The sequence below is a fragment of the Vicia villosa genome, unplaced genomic scaffold (assembly GCF_029867415.1).
Source record: "Vicia villosa cultivar HV-30 ecotype Madison, WI unplaced genomic scaffold, Vvil1.0 ctg.001282F_1_1, whole genome shotgun sequence".
NCBI classification, from domain to species: domain Eukaryota; kingdom Viridiplantae; phylum Streptophyta; class Magnoliopsida; order Fabales; family Fabaceae; genus Vicia; species Vicia villosa.
This window is the reverse complement of record NW_026705559.1, coordinates 426,031-450,216: the sequence shown is the minus strand read 5'-3', so window position 1 is coordinate 450,216 and position 24,186 is coordinate 426,031. Positions and strand designations below refer to the sequence as shown.

At 35.5% G+C, this 24,186-nt stretch overlaps 1 protein-coding gene across 1 annotated transcript; it reads right to left on the bottom strand.

The window, feature by feature from the left end:
- Nucleotides 1-21,625: 21,625 nt before the first annotated feature.
- On the bottom strand, nucleotides 21,626-22,826 carry LOC131634353 (transcription factor HEC2-like). Its single transcript, XM_058905005.1, has one exon. The coding sequence runs from the start codon at nucleotides 22,609-22,611 to the stop codon at nucleotides 21,880-21,882; it is 732 nt and encodes a 243-aa protein (XP_058760988.1). The 5' UTR covers nucleotides 22,612-22,826; the 3' UTR covers nucleotides 21,626-21,879.
- Nucleotides 22,827-24,186: the final 1,360 nt, after the last annotated feature.

Sequence of the window (24,186 nt, the reverse complement as noted above, 5' to 3'; positions counted from 1 at the left end):
TAGCATTCCTTTACGAAATCCTCTCGTGGTCACTAATTCATACGAAAAACTCAACACTAAGTCTAGGATTCTTATAGCTGATCTTGCAAGTAACCTTTAATAAGAGTATAACGATTGTTTTGCGAGAAACAAATTGGCACACCCAGCAGGACCCGTTTGCGTTGAGTCTGTCTCACTTTGTGTATGAGATTAAGAAGTGGGAGAAAAATGGGTGATCCATGGAATCCAAATCCAAATGGGGAACAACCCTCATGAGGAAATACCAATGCTTCACAAGCATCTGAAGCTAGTTTGTGCTCAGTGGCGGCTTTGATGGAGACTATGGTGCTTCTATCTCCTCTGCCAATTCTTCGACTTTGGAGCTTTGACTCTTTTGGATGCGGTTGAATACGAAGCAACGTCTGACTTCTCCTTGACATGGCCTCTTGAGCAGTATCTCCTCGCAAAGGAAAGTTGTGCAAGATTTCCTCGAGACAAAGTAACCTTTCCTCTATCGCTAGAAAATTTTGTTGATGAAAGATATTCTACATGTTGTTTAGTAATTCGTTGGCGCCTTGCAACCCGATGTTGGCTCGCAACAGTTGGAAACAGGGTAAGGGTTCAAGATGTGAAGTTGGAGGTGGTATTGGAAGGATGAATGATGGCGTTGGAACAGTTCCAGAGATCGATTGAGCCTGGAGCAGATCTGGATGTAATGGAGTCCATGTTACTTGATTCGCTACACCTTGGGTAGAAGGAGGATGAGGTTGTGGTCACTGCTTGAGCAACAATGGTAGCGGATTTGCGCGCTGCAGTGGAACGAGAAGCCTTGGATCCAGCCATTATCGAGATGTGTAGAAATCAAAGATCTAGAAACTCATAAAATCAAAGTTAATATGCTTCCTAATTGGATTAAACGCGAGGGATCTTCGATTTTGATTTTGTGAGCTCTTGATATAATGACCTAAAAAGGTTTTAAATTATCGAACTAAGGAACGAAGGTGAGATCGTGGAAAACGTTGGAATCATAAGGCGTTTCCCACAAACGTGCCACTGTTCTGCTGTGGAACCAGAAATGGAGAGATGATCGGTGATAATGGCATATATGAGCTTCTGGTGCGGTGGAGAGGGGACTGACCTGCAAGATTAACACTCCAACACTCAAGTCAGTATGTGAAGTAGAAGAGTGAATTAAAATTGAATTTGAAACTGAGTAACTGAATTAGCGCGCTATTTATATATAATGGAGAGAGAATTCAAAATCTGTTATATATTCAGCGTGAATCGCAAAGAATCGTTAGGTGTATCTGAAGTTTAAATCTCTATGCTTATATGTAGAGTAGCTCTCGTCTATTACAAAAGTTCTGAAAAGATTGCAACTCTTTAGAATGGTTGAATTTGAAACTGGGTAACTGAATTAGCGCACTATCTATATATAATGGAAAGAGGATTAAAAATCTGTTATTTATTCAGCGTGAATCGCAAAGAATCTTGGATGTATCTGAAGTTTAAATCTCTATGCTTATATGTAGAGTAGCTCTTGTTTTTTACGAAAGTTTTAAAAAGATTGCAACTCTTTAGAATGGTCGGTCGGGGACTAATATAGTCGGCCCATAATGCTAAAACTAAATGTAAATGAAATGAAAAAAATAAAAATATTAGAGGAGGATCAATGTGTCAGAGAGGGGTCAAAGAAGAATACAATACAATGTACCAAATATAGAAAGAAGGTTACAAAGTGAAGAGATAACACGCATATGCAACGGTCAGAGTCCTCTTAGATGTTTACTTTTCCTCCCTAAAATAATAAATAAAAACCCTATCTTATTGGGTATATTGGGACCCTATTTCACATGGCATGAATTCTCTAGAACCTTTCTCCATATTCATCTCACCTAGTTTTTTCTTCTTTTTTTAATATATAGTAGAATTTATTAAAGCATGAAAAAAAGTATTAAATAATATTAGGTCTCATAGTGTAAGAAATAAGTGGAACATTTCAAAGGTATGATCCTTAAGACATGAACAATAAAATTATTCGACTTTGCTATGGGAGCAACCTACTTCTTCTTCCCTCAGCCACCGACCCCTTTATTTTCTTCCAAAAAAATCAGCTACAAGAGTATGGGAATGGGTGAATGCAACAAAGACATGAAACATTTGTTAAAAAATCTAGTAATCTAATCTAGTTATATATAGGTTCTGTTTGTTTTAAAAAAATGGATTTTTGTTTGTATTTTTGAAAATAAATTTTTTAAAATCATTTTTTAAAATATTATAAGTTTTTTTATATTCGTTTTTTCTAAAATAAAACACTAACTTTGACATCATATAACATAAATATAGATTATTGAAGACCAAAATTTAGTCAAAATCGTAATTTTTTCAAAAAGTTATATTTCAAAAATAATTTTTATAAAAATCTATTTGAAATAGCTTCAAAACTAAATGATTTTTTGAAATTTTGATACTCAATAGATGAAATATCTAAAATCACATTTTAAGAATAACTATTCAAACAAAATTTTCATTTGAAGTTCTTATAAAAAAATTTTTTGTAAAATTCTTTTTCATAAAATTTTATAACACTATAAAAATCATTTTTAAAAAAAACCAAAACAAACAGGCTCATAATGTCCCCACATAAATTACAATTTCCCTGCATAAACTATAATTAGTTTGTCTAAACTAATATTAATTTGTTAAAAGGAATTTTTCTATATAAGTATATACTAGAAGCAAATCTAATTTATACGAAAAAAGTTTTTTTTTGAAAGATTAATCTAATCTAGTTAATAGAAAATTAATCTCATCTGAATGCGACGTAACTAGACACTAAAGTTCAAGTTTTATATATCAGAAGTAAATCTAATTTATGTGGGGACATTGTATACCCGTACCACTACGTACCAAATATTTTGAGTGGTTTGCATATGGTTCCATAATTTAAAAAATGGACAAAACTTGCACTGTATTTTGCAATCACAATTTTCTAGCCCATGACTTAACCTCAAGCCAAGCTGGTCATGTTACTTTGTGGCACAAACTCAAATCTTATATATAATTAAAAGGAATGTATTAAAGTGCTCAATTCAGTACGACTCGTGCAAATGTAATGTAGTATTATATTTGTGCTTTATCTTCATTTTGTTTTGTCTTAAGATGCATTAAATGAATAATAGTAATTTTTGTATTAAACTCTACAATTCTTTTGAGTTAGGCCAATATAATCCTACATTATTTAACAACGTCTAGTTTATAAATATCATTCAAAATTTTCAACTTAAAGACGCGCATTGTTTAAAGGACGAAGTTATGAATATTCTTACACTCAAAATCAACAATACTTCGTAAGTGCAATGGCGGGGAGTTGAGATTGACGAGAACATTGGTGTCATATGTGATAATTGACTTCTAACTCTCGCGAATTTCCACATCTAATTCGTCTAGTTTTGAAAGTTGTCATCAAACCTCTTTATTTCTCCGATCGACATAGGATCATCTAGCAAGAGAGAACAAAGAAAATGACCTATGAAAGAGAACTCATCGGAGTCACTAACGAAAATGTTAGATTGAATTTGCAACGCGACATTTCCGTTAGTTGTAATCGCCTTTGTGGCTAACAACACAATCTCAAAGATTCTTATCAACGACGGAAGTTCGTGCAATGTCATGTATATGCCAACCTCTTCATAGATAGGACCAGGAGAATATGACCTAGTAGAAAACTGCAAGCGCTCAACGACTCCATCACCCTCCCTGCATGCGGTACTAAAGAATTGTTAGTTTCCTTTGGAGAAGGAAAAAATAAGAGGATAGATAACATGCGTTTTGTGGCGATCCATTATGAAATTATTTACAATTGCATCCTAAGAATACCTTTCTTTGCATCACTATACGTATAGTAGGTTCCACTGTCCACCTGAAGATGGAATACTAATACTTCTTTGATTAACTAGCTCACATTTCTGCTGACATGAATAGAGCCCGCTTGTAACATGAAATGTTACTAAAATACCCTCAGGAAACCGACCTTACTCTAAGAAAGAAATTACATAATACTCATACCTTCGCTATCGACACGACTGATCTCGATGTGCATGGCAGTGAGATTGTATCAGGCGTTAAAGTGAAAACCCTGAGGCCGGTTCCAAATGGAGACTTCAAAATAGTGCAACTCGATGAGAACGCGGCCAGATCGGTCTGGATAGAAGCCGACCTACCAATTCTAGTAAGGAGGAGCCTCGTCAAATGTGTAAGAGATAACACCGGCCTATTCATAATCTCCTGGATGAAATGATTGACATTAACTCCAACAGAGCATGCCACCTATTGAATATCGACCCTTCTATAAAATATGTGGCTCAAAGAAGGAGACGACAATCTCCCGAGAAAGTCGAAGCCGCCACGAACACGGTCTGAGGCTACTTTATCCAACTTTATTTTTTAGGTAAAATAAATTGAACTGATATCCAATGTTGTCTTAGTTAAGAAGGAATTTTGGAAAAGTTAGGTTTTGTTTTAACTACACCGATTCAACAGGGCTTACGCAAAATATTCATACCCTTAGTCCGACATTTACAAGCTAATAGATAACTCTGTCTGGTACAAAATGTTATCATTCATTGACACTTATTCCATATATAATCAAATACATATGCATGAGGAGGATAGAGACAATGCATCCTTCATGTTAAAATGTGCAAACTTTTAGTACAATGTCTTTGGATTTATGTGCTTGCAGTATGAAGACTGAAAGGAACCAATTAATTTGGTATTGATGTTGACAATGCTTTTAAGAGAAATATTCATCAGTCTTATTATTCAAGGATAAGTTGGTTCAAGTGATGGTTCTTGAAGGCTAACTAAGTGATGGTGCTTGGTATGGTGTTCAAGTAATGGTGCGTAACAAGTTATTGATCAAGTGATTATGCTTGATGTGTTATTCAATTAATATTGCTTGACAAGTTATTGATCAAGTGATAATGCTTAATGTGTTGTTCAAATAATGGTGCTTGACAAGTTGTTGATCAAGTGATGATGCTTGATGTGTTGTTCACATGATGGTGCTTGACAAGTTGTTGTTCAAATGATTGCGCTTGACAAGTTGTTGATCAAGTAATGATGCTTGATATGTTATTCAAAATATGATACTTAACAAGTTGTTAATCTAGAAATGGTGCTTGATGTGTTAACCAAGTGATGATGCTTGGTGTGTTGACCAAGTGACAGTACTTGGTGCGTGAAGCTCAAGATGTGTTAATCAAGATATGTTAATCAATATGAAGCCTGAAGATCATCTGATTTAGTGATCAAGTGGATCTGCCTGAGTATCAAAGTTGTGATTGATATAGTTGTGTTAATAAATTTGAGTTAATCAAAGTTGTGTTGATTAAGATTATTGTGCTTGGAGATCAAGTTATTTGTTCCTATATGTGAAGATAGCACTTTATGTCAAGCGACGTTCAGTGATATCAACCAATATCTCTAATCAAGCAGTTTGTCTGATGATGGAGGTTATCATAAGAGTTATCTCAATCCTTATCAAAAGAAGATTCAAGGTTCTAGATAAGTGATAAATTCAAAAATAGTGTGTCAAGGAACCAGAAGATTAAGAGTTGAGAAAAAGAGGAAGTGTGAAAGCTCGTTTGTCAGTGTCTGTAAAGGTATAAGACAAACTCTCGATTTTACTAAGTCAAATCACACACACACACACACACACTTAAACCTCTTGATAGTCCCCTAAAAATGTTTTTTATAAAATCGCCTAAAAATGTTTTAAAGGCATAACCAATTGATTAGGAAGCTATCTGATCAGTTAAAATCAAGTTTTGCAAAGGATAATCAATCATGCTTTTGGAGTAGCCGGTTATTTTCTTTGTAAAGCCTAAAATTGACCGGAGAGGTTTCTTAAATGAATCAAAACGACTATAAATCAAAACCTTCCATTTTGGGGTGGAATAATAAATTATGCCTTTGACTTAATTGATTATTAGGCTTAATTAGCCCAGAGATTGTTTCCAAGTTTATACCATGTTTTAGCCTATAAATAGAGGGCTCCTCTGTCATTTCAAATCATCAAGAAAAAGGGTTTTGATTCTTCTTTCTCACTCTCCACTCTTTTTCCACAAATCTCTCATTTCTCACTTTAATTTTGTCTTAGGTATTTGAGAGTGAATCTTTGCTTTGTGAGGATCTGTGTTTCTGGTGAGGGGGAAATTTGTAAATTGCTCAAGAGTGTATTATCTCATGTGAAATATTTTCCTTGTAAAAGGGTTTTGTTTGGTTGTAAGCTAAACCATTAAAATCTCTTCTTTGGTTGTGAGGTAAACTAATTAAAACCTCTATTTGGTTGGTGAGGCCCCCATATTTAAAACTCTAAGTAGGTTTGTGAGCTTAGACATGTATTAAAATTTTTGGATTAGTTCGTAAGTTTAGCCTTTGCTAAAAGATCTTAGATGGTTGTGGAGGTATTCGTATTTAAAACTCTATTTGTTGTTGGTTAAAAAGTTGGCCATTAAAACTCCTTGTGAAAAGAGGTTCACGAGTGTAGCGGTAAAAATTTAAGACTAAGCCATTGATTGACTAAACTTGTATTTTAGTGAAAGACGCCACCGCGATTTATTATTTCCAAAAGAAATATGAAATAGAGCGAAATAAAACCCAAAGAAGTTTTCAAACAAAACTAATAAAACAAAACAGAGTTCTAGGTTCGGGGGTTAGTTATGAAAAGGGAAGGTGTTAGCATCCTTATCATCTATGGTACTTTGTAGGAACATCTTTGAAAATATGTGTATTTGGTTTAAAGTTTATTGTTGTTAAATTTATAAAAAGAGTGGGGAAGTGAGAAAATAATTGTTTTTATATTTTGTATGCTCGACAAGATGTCGCATCTTGTACCTACATACCCCTTTTGTGCAATAGAGAAGATAAGATTTTTAAAAGATAAATCCAAAGTGGCAAAAGTGGTTTTTGGATGCTACGATTTAGAATTACAAAGCATGATTTGATTTGCTAAGATTTAGAAATGCTAAGGAGAGTTTTGAATGCCAAGTTTTAGAATCAAAGCATGATGTCTTGGGTGCTATGTTTTAAAAATACAAAGCATAAGTAAATACAAGAAAGAGGTGAGTAACTTGACAATTTTAATCAATACCATCTCATTCCTTTGGATTGGAGACACAAGCAACATCAATGTGAAATCAAGCAAGCATGTATACATCTCAAGCAAGCATCAAGATAAAGAATCTAAAGTAATATCAGACATTAAGATCATACAAGAGATAGGTCATATGGAGGTCATACTCGAGATTAAAGCATGTGAATAATAAGTATTAAGATCAAATATGAAATGACTAAGATAAGAATAATATGTCATAAGATCATACAACAAGACAAGTCAAATCATATATAAACATGGTAAAGTAAAGATCACACCTTAAGTATGCAAGATAAAACATCAATCATATGATAATGACAAAAAATGAAACCCTAAAGTATCACCATGAATCACCCAAGAATAAACAAGTTATCAACCATATAAACATGTCAAGATGATCACAAAAAAACCAAGACAAGTATACAAACATCATGGTGAAAGAATATAGGTCAAACAAGTATGTACACATGTGATCGCTAAACCAGGTATGAACAACAAGAAAGCAAGTATGATAAGCATCAAGCAATAATGATAAAGGATCAACCAAAATTATATGAACAAATATTAAGACATCCGAAAGAATTATTAAGTTCAAATCCACCAACATGGTATTAGGGTTTAAGATTTTTCACATAAGACATTTAAATCAAACATTTTTATGGTATCTCAAAAGGTAAATGATCAAAATTCAAGTCACAAGCATTAATCAAACACATATGGTGGGAAAAAAACCCTAGTCAAGCATTATGTATACAAAACCACATACCCTAAGAGGATCAAGCATACATAATTTCAAAGAAAAACAACTACAAGCATCAAAGCATGGTATTAAGTTTAAATCAAACAAGGCCTTAGGTTTTTTTATGGATTAGGGTTTTCAAAACAAAGCGTCACATTTTAATCATGTTTTTAACAACTTCAAGATCCAAATAACTCAAGGTATGAACAGAGGATCAAGGTATCGAGGTATCAATGCAAAAATATCACCATAAGGTTGTATCAAACAAGTATTAACATATCAAACAAATTAGTTTAAAGGAAACATGTTTTTTATGATTTTTCGAAAGGAATAAGGTTTAATTGATTCATGGCATGAATAAGAGGATCATAAGTAGCGCGCTCTACGACTGGGGTGCCTATACATCCGTTTATAAAAACGCACCCATTAAATAATATATATAAAACAAGCTTCAAAAATTCAAAAATGGCGCCATATCATCATCTTGAACCTCAAGATCAAACTTCAAAAACTCAAATTTGTGTTTTCTGATTTTTGCACTAAAAACGGATTGTGAATATACTAACTTTCTCATAATCCAACAAGGAACCCAACCATGGTATCAACTTAATATAAAAATCAAATAATAACATGAATTCAAAGCAAAACCAGTAAACCATAGAAACTTCAAAATAAAATTAAATAGAACACATCATCAATCAATGGCAGATAGGTTACAACTTTCATTCCTCACATAAAAAAAAACAATATGGTGTCAGGAAATCATGAAAATGATGCATGTACATGAGTTTGAAGTGGCCAAAAAATTACTTATTGGAGAAGGTCCAATGCCTCTTTACAGATGTATTTGGGGTGAGAAAATGATTAGGTTAGCTTCCTTGATGTTCCAGGAGATTGATGATCTTAAATTGAAACACACTTGAACTTGAATATTGGTGAGGGGAAATCACTTGATCATATTAGAAGCTTATATCATTTTGAAAGACACCACACTTTGGCAAATCAATCACTTGAGCTCCTTGATCCAACACCTACCTTGTGAAAGAAGAAAACAAACAACACATATCTCTTTGTGTTTTTTTGAGGTTAGCGATATAAAATGATGCATGAGGATCTCTTGATACTTTGGTAAATTAGATGATGATGATGATCAAAATTTTTTGAATCCAATGCAAATGAAGTAGGATCTTAGGGTCATAAATTGGGGTACGAAAAAGAGCACATCTTGTTAAAAGCTCTCGAGATTGTGGAAATTCTCGAGAAGAATTCTTGGGGAGGGGACTAGGTCACATCATTAAGACCGAACCTCTATAATTCTATTATTTTCTCTTATCCCTTAACTCTTTATTTTTTAGTCATTTATTTCCTCTGCAAATCTTTTTTATTATTTTTACAAAAGGGTTTTCAACTTTATTTTTGTAAAATGATTAGTCTTGATAATGGATTTTTCAACCCCCTAGTGTTTGGAGTCACATGTCCAACAATGTCAAGCCCTTCGATTTGAAGAGCACATGTACAACATTTTAGAGAATGAAGAATAAGATTTTTTAGGAGGAAATTGGAAATTCATTAGAGGCATACATGGACAATATGATCATAAAATTCAATGAGGAGGTGCAACACGACAAACATATCGCAATGTGTTCGAACGAGTACAAAAATGTAATACGTGACTTAAACTTGAGAGCTGCAAGTTCAAATTCAAAGAGGGGCACATAAATAAATTGAACCAAGTGTGAAGAGATTACTAAAATGGAGACTGTGATTACGTATTTAATGATAATGAAACTCAAAAGGATGTTCACAACCTTAAATAGGTTCATTTTGAGGTCAACCAACACACCTTATCGTTCTATAGACTGTTGAAGAAAGAAGCACGCTTTCAGTGAACCCCAAAATGCAAAAAAGTGTTCATGTATCTAAAATAGGCAATTTCCACTCCATTTTTTGTCTAGTCCAGCTGTCATACCCCAAAATTTGCCCATACTATTTCTCTTGTTCAAACTCAAGTCAAGGCACAAAGCTCAAAGACATCCCTCCTAAACAAAGGCTCAAGAAACTAGGGTTTTGTTGTTCTGAAGAAAATCAATGGATCAAAAGCTCCAAGGCATCTCATATGGTTTATGATATTCCAAACTACCTCCATGACAAAATTCAGATCTCAATTCAAAGAGTTGACCACTCAATTGCTCAAAAAGTCAACAGTCGACTGATTTAAAAGTCAACTGTGATCAAAGTACAGTCAAAATTCCTGATTTTTTGTCAACATCCTTATTCTGAAGTATCATTCACCATTTGATCAAGAATTGATCATGGTTCATAAATGAAAGATCAGAAATCAACAAATTCAAAAGTTTCTAAATTAGGGTTTTCATAGGAGAAAGTCAACTAAACTTTGACCAGCCATAACTCCTACATGGAACATCAGAAGTTTCCCATTCAAAGCTCATTTTGTAGGAAATTGAATTATCTACAACTTTACCTCTCACATGCCAAGTCTCAAAATGCTTCATTTGAGAGATATGGATCAAAACATTATAGGTCCTTTTCAAAAGTCAACCAAAAGTCATCTTTTTCAAAAGAGCACACAAGGAGCATAGAAAATTATTTTGACATGAGACCAAAGAAATTGGTTAGAGGACTCTTCAAGATTTCTAAAAATTCCAAGAAATTGGAAAAATGTTGAAGTATGAGGAAATGGCAAGGTGCACAAGTTCACCTATTTTCAAGGGTATACATGAAAGAAAAAGGTCCAAAACTTCAAATATTTCCAAATGGGCCTATATTCTTTTCATCCAATCTTCATCTTAAGCCCATGCACGTCCCAAAAATATATCTTTCTATTTTATATTATTTTTATTGATTATTTTATGGTTTTTATTTATTTAAATCATAATTTAATCATGTAAAATAATAAATTAATGAAAGATATGATTTTGCTTTGATTTTAGGCCAGGAAATCAATCAATATATTCCTCCAAATAAATCAAAATTCGTGCACATGCTAATTAGAAGGATATTGGATCAATTTGGCCATAATTAGCAATATTCACAAATCAAATTTTCCAACTTGCAAATCAAAGATTCAATAAGATTTGTTCTTGTTTTGTTGACCTAATCAGTTCTCCTATATATACATAGCAATACCAGATGCAAGGGAGAGATTTTTCTGCATCCAAGAACCCTAAACCCGAGCTCTAACAATCAAGAAAATTTCAAACACCAATTTGGAGTTGCAGGCCAATTCAAGTGGTTTTGTTGATCATAATACGTTCCAGGAGCATCAAGGAAACTTTTCCAAACAAATTCAAGGTTTCAAACACTCAGAATCACTCACGATTCACTACGGTTTGCATCTATCTAAACTCATTCGATTCTGTAAATTCATGCATCCATGATAAAATCCAATTGCATATATGTGTTTGTCATTATATATTGATCGTTTCTGGAGCTTTAATTGTGTTTCTATGCTGTTATGGACATTCCACCATTATTAGGTTTAGCAAGCTTCGATTAGGGTTTTTGTGTATAGGTAAAATTAGCCCTAATTAAAGGCATGGTTGAACTCGTGAGGTTCAGACGAATCTATAGGTAACCTCGCGAAATATTTTTGTGTTGTTTTGGATGCATTCGTATTGACAGGGATATAGCAACAATCGAGAACCGTTGCTAAAGGCATGTGCAGACCTAAAACGTCGGTTGGGAGGTTGAAATTGACCACGCGTCATTCCCCCACTGGCTAGATTGCGCGCGCGTTGTGGTTTGAATCAGACGCATTCAGTGCTTTAAGACGCACGCTCGTATCATGCACCCTCAGCGCTTTTCCAATGGATCTCAATCACTTCTCATCCAACGTACTGGAACATGCAGGTGTACCATAGTCCTCAGCGCTGCACCACACCAGATTATTAGCTAGGTTTTTTTAATTTTTTTTCTTTTTAATTACATAACTTGTTTTATTTTATATTTATTTGTTTAATTTTTTTTATATACACATAAATTTTTAAAGTCATAAAAAACAAAAACTTTTTTTAAAAAATTCTTTTTTTCACAAAAGACATAAAATTTAAGTATTTATTTAATTTAATCATTAAATAATTTTATTTGCTTAAATATTTTTAAATTAATTTGTTTAAATTACTTAATTATTTCTTATTTAATTTTTATTAATTAATAAAGGATATATTAGGGTTAGGATATTTTAATTAAAATTTTATTTTCATCGATTTAATTAATTAGGTTGAAAACCAGTAATTAATTAATTCGATTTTATTTATTCTATTAACCAGGGTTAACTTGTGCCCTAATCAGGGTTTACGAGGATCATCCCTGCACTGAAAAATTTTCTTTGTGCAGTTTCAGGGCTAGCACCAGGATTTCCTCCGACTACGAGCCATATCAGATCAAAGCTAAGTCCCTGATTCTGTTCTTTTAATTTAAATATTTATTTTTGCCTTTTAATTTAAATCTTTATTTTTGCCTTTTAAATTTAATTATTTCTTTTTTGCCCTTCTGATTTAAAATTATGATTTTATATTCAACATCAATGAACTGGCCATACACTCACCCCTTTGTGGTATTTTTCTTTTTTTTTTAATTTTTCAGGGTTAGCCAACCGTCAAAGCTCGATTAGTCGGTAACCCTAAAATTCAATCTATTTTATTTCTTCTTTAAATTATTACTTATGTCAAATTCTATTGGGTTTTAAGTTTATTGCTTTTCGTTTTTCCCCATCCCCATGACTGATTATGTAATTGTTCCCTAGTTGTATTGTGTGGCCTTGAAGGCACTTAAAACTGCATTATATAACTGTGTGGTTAGTAATCCTAGGGAGTGGTAACCTCGAATTGAACTCGAATCACGTAATTACAAGATAAATTATTCTGAATCTGATCACGTGATTGTTGCACCCACACACCTTTTATGGTACCCCTCTTGTTGCCTGTTGCCTGTTGTTTTTCAGTGCAGAATAGCCAAGTCCCTCGAATACGAGGATACCTCAGCAATGTTGCCCTCAGTTCATTCAGATCATAAGTCCCTAATGATGCTGCCTTTGATTCGCTAATATGATCTCGTCCCTCGAAGTTGCCTACGAAGTGCTGAGGTATCCTCCGGTTACCTAAAAGTAAATGGCTATTCTGATCCTTCCCTTAGACTACTGATCCTCTGTCGCCCGCGGGTCAAAAACGAGTTAATTTGCAAAACTGTAGTAACGACGGTAACGGTAACTCGTGTATCGTCTCTCAAGGACTCTTGGGTTTTACTAACCGAAATCGAAATTGGGGGGTTTGGTTTGGTCGAAAAAATGATTATCAAAAGTGATTATGAAAATAAGCTGTTTTGAAAAAGTGATTTTGGAAATAAGCCAATCTACTGAATCAGTTCCTACTATCATCGATTATCATAATTTTAATTCCCTAAGCGGATTCTAATCCTATTTGGATGCAAACTCTATGACAAGCGCGGTGAGGTTTGCGAGATGTGCGATCCTAATGTCCGAATTAAGCAAACGGGATAAATTATCATGAATTAAGCAAACACGATCGATCAGACACGGTACGAATTAAGCAAACATAACGCGTCTATGTTAGGATCATACAATCAACCAAATTTAATCAATATATCTCATGTAATTGAATTAAGCAAACAAGAACACAAAATATAATCGAAAGGAATTAAACTAGAATTAACATTATAATAATCTCAAGTATTGGAACCTGAATTACAGTAGATCGACTCAAAAGCGATTAGTTCTCCATGAGTTCGTGCAAAAACTTCCAAATCGTGAGTAGTGTTTCGTGTTGAACAGTAACCAGTGAATAGTGACGTGGCTGCTACCCTAAGGGAAAATACCACAACCCGTTTTACAATCCAACTGGGTCAAACATACGACCCAGGCCCAAAACCAATTGACCCGAAACTTAACTAAAGCTAGTGCTGCAACTTCAACGAATTTTCTGGCCCTGCTACATTCCGATTCTGACTTCGGCTCCAACATAATAATTGTAGCTCTTTCTCTTAGCTTTCCGTCGATTATTAGAACGCCTCAATCGGACTCCTGGAACTCCAGATATGATCGTTTCCGTGCAGACTGCTAATGCTGAAAAATTAATACGAAAAACAATTAAGTGCAAAAATAAAATAAAATATAAAAACATATTAAAACATAAAAATAAATAAAACAAACCGAAGAAATGCTTGAGTACAAACATGGAAGAACGTGCATCAAAATGCACTGATCAAATTCCCCCGCACTTGAACTTTTGCACTCCGAGCAAAATGAAAAACAAAACAAAGAAAGCACAAATACATCAACAGTTACTCATCCTAGGCTACAGATCTTCTTCGGGTAAGTTTATATCGACAGGTACTAATCTTGCACACTAAGGACATCGTAAGAACACTAACCACAGATATGCAGACATAAGCCTCCTAAATACACAAACCAATTCAAATCATATTATTATACAATAGCCTAACTTACTCATCCTTTTTGCTCTTTTTCATTCAGGCGCAATCACATTAAGCCCGTTATCTCCACACACTTATAGCAGGACGACCGGTTAGTGACTCTGATCCTTTTGCACGGGGTTCCGGTACTTGCGTGGCATAACCCTTTGCTTACTCAAATGTAGTTGCGGGGGATCGGACCGTAATCCTCCCTACCAAGTTCAGCACCAGAAACCGCTGAACCAACTAACAAAGAGTTTTGAAAACTTTTTTTGAAGATTACACAACCGTTGGGTTAAGTGACCGGGTGAGGGTCACCAAACTTAGAAGGTGTATTACCTTTTCCTTATTTTTTTTCTTTTTTTTTGGAACATTCACTTATATTCATCGGCTTCCCTGCGTAAAGTGTGTGAGAGATGGTGCCGACTGCTGAAATAAACTACTCAAGAGTTGTCAAAGAATGAGAAATTAAGGCTAAAACATAATAACAAATTCAAATCAATTTCCATATGCAGGAGACTTACGGTGTTAGAACGATACCGATCTTGTGAAATGTTTTCCAAGTCTCCGCAAACTCGACTCAAATCAGTCTGTAGCCCAAAACTTTCAAGAAGATGCATTTTTTTATTGATTGAAATTAAACAAAATACTAACAAAAACAAATAAAACACACGATTCCCTCCCCCACACTTAAACTAAGCATTGCCCTCAATGAAAGGACGTTACTAATAAAGTAGAGAGAAGGAAAGAAAGACTCCCTGATCAAGTTGCAGTGTAGTCAGGTGCTTCCAAAGAAAGCTCCTCTATGCTGACATCTTCAGGCACCGAACTTTCATGGAATAACTTCAGCCGCTGCCCGTTAACCTTGAAGACTTTGTCAGTACCTGCACTTTTTATTTCTACTGCACCATGAGGGAAAACATTAGTAACAACAAAGGGGCCAATCCATTTGGATCGAAGTTTCCCAGCCATAAGCTTTAGGCGGGAGTTAAACAGTAAAACCTGTTGGCCCACAGAAAATTCCTTCCTGGAAATCATTTTATCATGGAAGTGCTTAGTTTTCTCTTTATAAATCCTAGAGCTCTCATAAGCCTCTAATCTAAGCTATTCCAACTGTTGTAATTGGAGTTTTCTTTCAATACCTGCTTGTTGCATCTCCAAATTACAACTTTTCACCGCCCAAAAAGCATGGTGTTCTATCTCAACAGGAAGATGACATGCCTTACCAAAAATAAGTCGATAAGGAGACATCCCAATGGGTGTCTTGAAAGCTGTCCTTTGAGCCCAAAGTGCGTCTTCTAGACGACGGCTCCAGTCTTTCCTGTTTGGTTGCACCATTTTCTCTAAAACCTGTTTGATCTCCCTGTTTGAGATCTCAGCTTGCCCATTAGTCTGTGGGTGATAGTAGAGACTCTGTGCACAACTCCATACTTCCGGAGTAAAGCTTCCATGGTGCGGTTACAGAAATGAGTGCCTTGGTCACTGATGATAGCTCGCGGTATTCCAAACCTGCAAAAGATATTAGACCTGACAAACTCTACAACAACTTTAGAATCATTAGTCCTAGTGGGGATAGCTTCCACCCACTTTGAAACATAATCAACAGCAAGCAAAATGTAAAGGAAACCAAATGATACAGGAAAGGGACCCGGGTTCGATCCCCGACAACGGCGCCAATTTGATCCGCTGTTGCGCGCGGGTCAAAAACGAGTTAATTTGCAAAACTGTAGTAACGACGGTAACGGTAACTCGTGTATCGTCTCTCAAGGACTCTTGGGTTTTACTAACCGAAATCGAAATTGGGGGGGTTTGGTTTGGTCGAAAAAATGATTACCAAAAGTGATTATGAAAATAAGCTGTTTTGAAAAAGTGATTTTGGAAATAAGCCAATCTACTGAATCAGTTCCTACTATCATCGATTATCATAATTTTAATTCCCTAAGCGGATTCTAATCCTATTTGGATGCAAACTCAATGACAAGCGCTGTGAGGTTTGCGAGATGTGCGATCCTAATGTCCGAATTAAGCAAACAGGATAAATTATCATGAATTAAGCAAACACGATCGATCAGACACGGTACGAATTAAGCAAACATAACGCGTCTATGTTAGGATCATACAATCAATCAAATTTAATCAATATATCTCATGTAATTGAATTAAGCAAACATAAACACAAAATATAATCGAAAGGAATTAAACTAGAATTAACATTATAATAATCTCAAGTATTGGAACCTAAATTACAGTAGATCGACTCAAAAGCGATTAGTTCTCCATGAGTTCGTGCAAAAACTTCCAAATCGTGAATAGTGTTTCATGATGAATAGTAACCAGTGAATAGTGACGCGGCTGCTACCCTAAGGGAAAAATACCACAACTCGTTTTACAATCCAACTGGGTCAAACATACGACCCAGGCCCAAAACCAATTGACCCGAAACTTAACTAAAACTAGTGCTGCAACTTCAACGAATTTTCTGGCCCTGCTACAGTTCGATTCTAACTTCGACTCCAACATAAGAATTGTAGCTCTTTCTCTTAGATTTTCGTCGATTATTAGAACGCTTCAATCATACTCCTGAAACTCCAGATATGATCGTTTCCGTGCAGACTGCTAATGCTGAAAAATTAATACGAAAAACAATTAAGTGCAAAAATAAAATAAAATATAAAAACATATTAAAACATAAAAATAAATAAAACAAACCGAAGAAATGCTTGAGTACAAACATGGAAGAACGTGCATCAAAATGCACTGATCAACTACCTGCCCCTATATGGCAGGGACAGTCTTGTGGCGAACGATAATTCGACGACCCTTCAACCTCCAAATAAAAGGACTTCCCTACCCTCCTATGGTATGGATAGCCCTGAAAGGCTAAAAGAACATTTTTCATCTAACCAGGTAATTTTTCCCTAATTGCTTTGCTCTAGTTTAAAAATCTTTTTATTACACTTCTTCTTAAAAAACTTCAATAAGGCTACGCTCATTTTACGAGCTAAAGTCCTTGTTTCTTCTTCTTCTACATTTCTAAACTTTTGGTTTCAAAGAGCAAAGCAATTAAGAGCCCATGGAAAACCATGGATGCAAAGGGTGGCTTACACCTTCCCTTTGTATAAATTACCCCCCGAACTCAGTTTTTATTTAAAAGGTTTTTCCTGTTCTTTTAGCCTTTCTGTTAATTTGGATAAAATAAAAGTCGGTGGCGACTCTTGCATACCGCGACATTTCGATAAAGTCAGTTCACCGTATTACACCAGCTCTTAGAGAAACAGTATTCCTTTACCTTGTTGCATCCGTGAAAGCAGTTAGTGTCATCCTCATCCTAGAAATAGACTCCACTCAAAACATGATGTACTTCACATACAAAATGCTAGCGGGGATGAAAACACGCTGTCAAAAGATATAGAAGATTGAATTATTGTTAGTTACGATGTCAATTTATGGTAAACACCATTATCGTTTGAACCGACCAACCCTTTAAGAAGGTCATTCAGAGGCCATATCTTACGAACCGAAATGTTCCATTGAGATCTTTGAGTTCGATGGCTCATTAAAATCGAGGAAAGCACTTAAAACTCAAGTGTTGGCAACTTTATAGTAGAAATGACATTGACCACCTTAGAGAAAAGTTCAACGTGAGCCCTGTTCATAGATGGGTCATTAAACAGTAGAGAGGTGGCGTCAGCCTCATCTTAGAGGGTGAATTCAGGATGACACAAGAGGTATCCTTACACTTCTAGTTTGTCACCACTAATAACCAAGCAGAATATAAGGACTTCATTGTCGATCTCCTGTTGGCATCCAAAGTCAAGGAAGAAGCTCAACCAAATATCCACTAATACAAAGAATTCTCAAAATCTTATTGCATAATAAAGTAACTGACATCCACTTCCTTCGCACACTTCCTTCACATACTCTTTAGACATGTGATTATTCTAAGGTCGCATCTCGAGCCTTCTTCAAAGCTTCCTAGACTCTAGTTAAGGATAATTACATATCCCTTATTGTCTTATGAGAAGAATCCAAATCCTTGTTTATATTGGCAATGGAAGACTCAGTGTCAAACAACACCTTATGAACTATAATCAACATGGTGTCCCTTTCTATTATTGCTCGAGTCAACACATGCATTTTCTAAGCTAATAGGTAAGGATACAAGAATGCTCGCACTTTCTCATCAATTTCCCTCAAGAGATTACCAACCTTGTATGTTCATGGAAAAGTTAATCCCTCTCAATAACAAGGGTGACAAACCTCTTTAGACATCTCTGTCCCCTTTTGAAGACATTTGTGCTCAAAGACTTCACCCTTAATTGCAGCTCTGAAAGCAAAGATAACAAAAGCCCTGCGCACTTGATATGACATTTCGGCCATCTCTTCTCAAAGATTAACTTTGGACTTACTCGAGAAATATATGTATTCCTATTTATAAATAAAATACGGATTCACTGAGATCGGTGACAAGGTTCCCCCTTTTCCAAGCCTTACTGAATCTGACTCCCCACTTTGAGGTCTTTTAAAGATCGACTCTCCAGCATAATGAACACCATCATCATCTCTTGCAGATGGGCCTTCACCAATTACCCTTGGCAATGACCTTAGAACATCCGCACCCAAAGGCTAACTAGAAGGATTTCACATCTCTGACTACACTAAATAAGGAAGAACTAGGGTGTTGGATGACAAAAATTTCCTAGGAGTGTTCCTCTTCTAAAATCAGCAAGGTCCCAAACAGTATGTCGTATATGCAAGGAAAAGGGAAAAGAAAGAAAAAATTAAGAATACCCAATTTGAAACGGAAAAAGAATAAAAAGAGAAGTCTTCCACCCCTCTTTTACCAAAGATATTGAGCCTTTCCTATTTGGTGGTCGTCTCCACTAGTAGATAAGCCACTATGTATCATCTCTTGTGCATCTTTTACACAATAGTGGAGTTCCCGACACCGTCAGCAAAGCCCAAATCTTCTCAAAAGGCCACAAACTTATTATTCAAATAGGTCTCCTTTTGAGACATGTCATTAAGAAGATAAACATAAGTTCCCTGTTCATCCAAGAAATAATTTTGACACCAGAATTTAGGGAATTTATCATAACACATTTTTCTAGTGTATTAGGTTGAGCAATAAAAATAATCACATGAGCAACCTCTATGAAGGGCTTAAATAGGTAGTATCGGCCCTTGAAAATTTTCATATCATCGATATTCTCCTCCAATATCTTCCTTTTTGCATGAGAGAGAGTAAGCCCTGACCACATTTTGAGTATTTCAAGTTGCGCTGAATGTTGAGAAAGTAAAAAAAGACCGTAAGGGTTGGTACACTCCTCTTCTAATTTCTCTAGTATTGGAATACCTTGATGTAGACCTAACTCTCGTAAGTACATGCGTACGAGCGATCCCATATGGTTAATATTCCCTACCTCCAAGTCATTGAAAGGAATTCGGAGACCTATCTTAAAGAATAAGCATTCATAAAGAGGAAGATGAAGAAGACATCTATAAAACATTATGCACAATCGTTTGTCCTCTTATGGGTAGAGAAAACCCCCCTCTAATTCAAATAAGGATCCCACATTGGTGAAAGCATGGTTCAAATCTCCCTTGTAGGCAAAAACATAAACAATGTCTAATGTCTTTTGATTCACCCACAATGTTGGATCTTCGTTTATGGGCTCTAGGTCAATCTAGTGATTACTATGATCTATCTCATCTTCACTACCAACACATAAAAAAGAACGATTATGATTAGAAACACGCGATTGAGACTATAGCCACCACATCACTTCACCATCAGTAGGGTCACAATCAACGGCACGACTGCGCGTCCTAAAGTAAGTTTGGGCTTTTCATTCCTGTTTGAAGTCATCTATGTCAATTGGATTTGTCAAAGGAAAATTTGGAAAAGAAAAGCCCCTAACAATTTCCCTGGGGTCAAGACCAACATCAACCCCTCTATCTTTGGCAACACTATTCATTTTTGAGTCCTCCATGACAATCTCTCCGAGAACCATGATGAATGATAAGCAAAAATAGTAAAACGAGGGAAAGTCATTACCTTTGAAAGAAGTATCTCTTAATACTTAGCGAAAGACATCGAAGCATAATAGTAAGATCAGGAAAAAGAGAAGCAATATAATGTGGAGTTGAAATGCAACGGATTATAACCCTAAAGTCCTTAATTCTCAAGAGCAAAGTGAAAGAAGGATTTGATTTACCATTTAGCCTTCATATATTAACCATGCACAACCACACGATCGAAAAATTGAAAACTTGGAAAAGAGCACAATTACCACCAACAGTGTTGATTAAATCTCGATTCCTCACGACACTCAAGTACCCTAAAAGAGTCACCTCTACCTATAGACATAGAGCCACATGTAAGACGTACTTTGCAAAACGTTTTAGTTACAAGATGAGCATTTAGTGCGCTTGTTCCCGAGGCCATCCATCCCGCTCAATAGGCTCACTCCTCAGTTTCCCTTCTCTGAGGTGAAAATCTACCCAAGGTAATCATCCAAGGCGGTAAAGACGAAAGTCCCTAATTTCGATGTCAATGCTTCCAAAACAATCCTCACTTCCCACGTCGCATTAAGGATTTGGAGGTAATTGTTTCAGGTCAGTCAAAGGCATAGCAAAACCGACCCAATTACAAATGCCTAACCCGAAATATCACCACTAAAATACAACAAACATACCTCACTAGAGGTTCTCACACCTGATCCGGACTACCTAACCATCAACCACAGTTAGTCAGATATAATCAGACGGTCCTTCGCCACTCGCGTGGAATTAAACGGAGATGGTTTAACCATCTCCCGATTAAAAACATTGTCACGCACCATAACATGTATTCTCTCATTTTCACTCTTGCAAATTATACATCTCAATTATTACCAACTTAAACATTGGAGTGATAACTTTCAAGTCCAACTCATTCTGCCGCACCGAAGACTCTCACTACCGCACCATAAGAACGCATCACCGATTTCTTGTTCTATTACAGGAACAAATATGATTTACAAGTTTTGCATGTATAAGAAAAAAAATATGTGTCTGAATATCATTAATAATATTGACTTTGCTTTAGGTGCACAAGTTGACTGAACTCTGAATCATATGCATGTGATATATCCCCCAATGAGAAGCAGATCACCAAGAAACCAAAAATTGCTCCTTACACAGTTAAGACATTTAGAAAACAAAAAACAGCATATGTCCGAGTCAAGATCATTCAAAAGATTTTCCAAAGAACGTGTATGAGCCTAGATCATTCAAAAAGATTTGCTTGTTTTAAATTATTCAAACACTTATCTGACATTCTTTCTGATTAGACACAAGTAATAAAACAAAAAGTACAAATTAAGCTAAAAAGATTGGACAACAAAAACATATTCATTATTAGCTTATAACTCTTGCTTACAATATTCCAACATTAACCTCAAAACCATATCCAACAATAGTATGCATAAGTATTTCAATAAATATTGGACATGAAATCAAATCCATAATTTCATATATCAATCAAAATCTGATTTCTCTATATCCTTTATCAACTAAGCATTTGTTTGGAAGTGGGACCCACCATTTGACAAGGTGATGAACAACCTCTAAGAAAAGAAGAGTAGTTCAAATTTCCATTAGAAATCATTCCTGGGAATCCAGCAACATTCATAGGTCTATTTGCTCCAACTTGTTCCAATGTTTGAACTTGTTTCTTCAAGAACTTCACATAATGTATTGCTTCATCTAACATTGAAGCTGTGTCCATTTTTGTTCCACCAGGGACTAATCTCTGCAAGATTCTTATTCTTTCGCTAATTCTTTCTCTTCTATGTCTCGCTGCTACACTTTGTGGATCTTTCGAAATCTTCACGTTCTTTCTCTTTGGCGGTTTGATTGTTTCCGGGTCTATATTAATCGGTTGCATAACCGCCATACGGAATATCATCTCTCTCATGGCCGCCATTGAGTTCTTTTTATCTGAGTACGACGAAAGCGGAGTGTTGTTGATTCTCCCGGATGGAATTTGAACTCCGTTGTGTTGAAGAGATGGTGTCATTGTCATTGGTTGTTGAGGATAAGAGAATGGTTGAGGATAGGTTACATTTGAGTTTCCATAAGGAAACTCATTTTCGGTGTTATTGAGATTGAGATTGAGATTGTTGTTGTTGCTATAAAAAGGCTCATTGAATTCAGGAAACTTTTCCATTTGCATCATCATTGTCATCATGTCCATGCTGCTTTCATCACTTTCCAAAGTTCTCAAAATGTCCTCATCCATGAAGAGACAGGGAGGAATGGAAGGAAAGAAAGTGCAGAAAAATAGAGGCTGAGGAGGTGAGGAAAGTGAAAGTAGCAGGGTATGGGAAGAGGTGTGAAAGTAGAATATTAGCAGTAAAGAGATGGAGGAGAGTGCAGAGTGTGCAGGTTTGTAATACCTTTGTAACCTACACCAACAACAACATAGGCAATTCTACTAGGGTAAAGGAAGGCCTTTTTATAGAAACTTTGGAATGATTGATATTAAATATTAAAGAAAAACTATCAATAGAAAGATAATAGTAATTTTTAGGGTTTAAAAAAACAATATGCGATCGTGAAAACGACTGAGACAAAACGACATTGGCAGATATGGATATTGTTATTCACCGTTTTTACATTAAAAAATAAATTGTGATTAATTTACACCACAGCGGTTGCAATCAAGGTGTCATTATTACACCTGTGTCGACTGAAATCGTGAAAGTTTTTACGCGACCGCGACCTTTTTAAAACCTGGTAATTTTATTAATGTATGAAAATGATGTATGGAAATGTATGTACGTACATATAGCATGGAAATGTGTTTTTATTGATTATTCAAGGAGGCCACCCATGATGTGTAGGGTTATTCGTAATAGGAAGGGTTTCATATGAGCCGTTGATTAGTAGGTCAATGGTGAAAGAATTTAAGATCAAGGGTTGAGAATGGGAAGGGACCACATAAGATAGAGGTAAGGATTTGGAAGGAAAAGATAACAGTTGAATGCTGGTGCATGAACCAGATGGGGTGGGTGTTTTATGCGAGATCCTTTTTACTCAAAGTTGTTTGCTTTTTTGCCTTGAAATTGAATGATATATGCTATTATTTTACCACTTTATGATAATATTTTAGATGATGATAATAATAAAGACAGAAGTATAGTTAGGTCCACAATCACATGACAGTTGTCAGAAGGTCACTGGCAAATAGATTCATTGCAACTCAGTTACCGGCGAAAGGTACAGCAAGGGCAGATATCAATAGGGATAAGAGAGTCATTGTCAAATGGTCCCGGTTATATTAATATAATAAGTGTTCAAATTGAAAGGGGTAATTGTCAATAGTGGAAGGGTCTTTGTTGAGTTAGATTTGATCCTATTCCTAATCCTATCGTATCACTACACTTGGGAACACACTTCGAGGTGGAATGGATACTATTCTCTTGCTAATGATTGTTGAAGGAGGGTTGAATACTCCACTTTCATTTTTGTTTGATCTTAATCGCCATTGCGTCATTTGAGTTGTTTTTATTGAAGCCTAACTCCTAACATTTATATTGTGTTGAATTTCAGGTAGATTTAGTCTCATTGCTTGCTTATAAATAATATCATGTCTTTACAATTGCTCGCATCACCTTAAAACTCAGTCCGTTATGGATGAGTTATGTTAAACTCAAATTATAAGATGATATCATAACTTATTTTAGATATATTTCTCATTGTCCGCACTTAAGTGTTGAAAATTTCACTTTTATTAGAGTCTATCCATAATCGTTTATTTGAGACATTTGAGTTGTCTTCATTTCAGCCTTCAACACATATATTGTATTGGGAT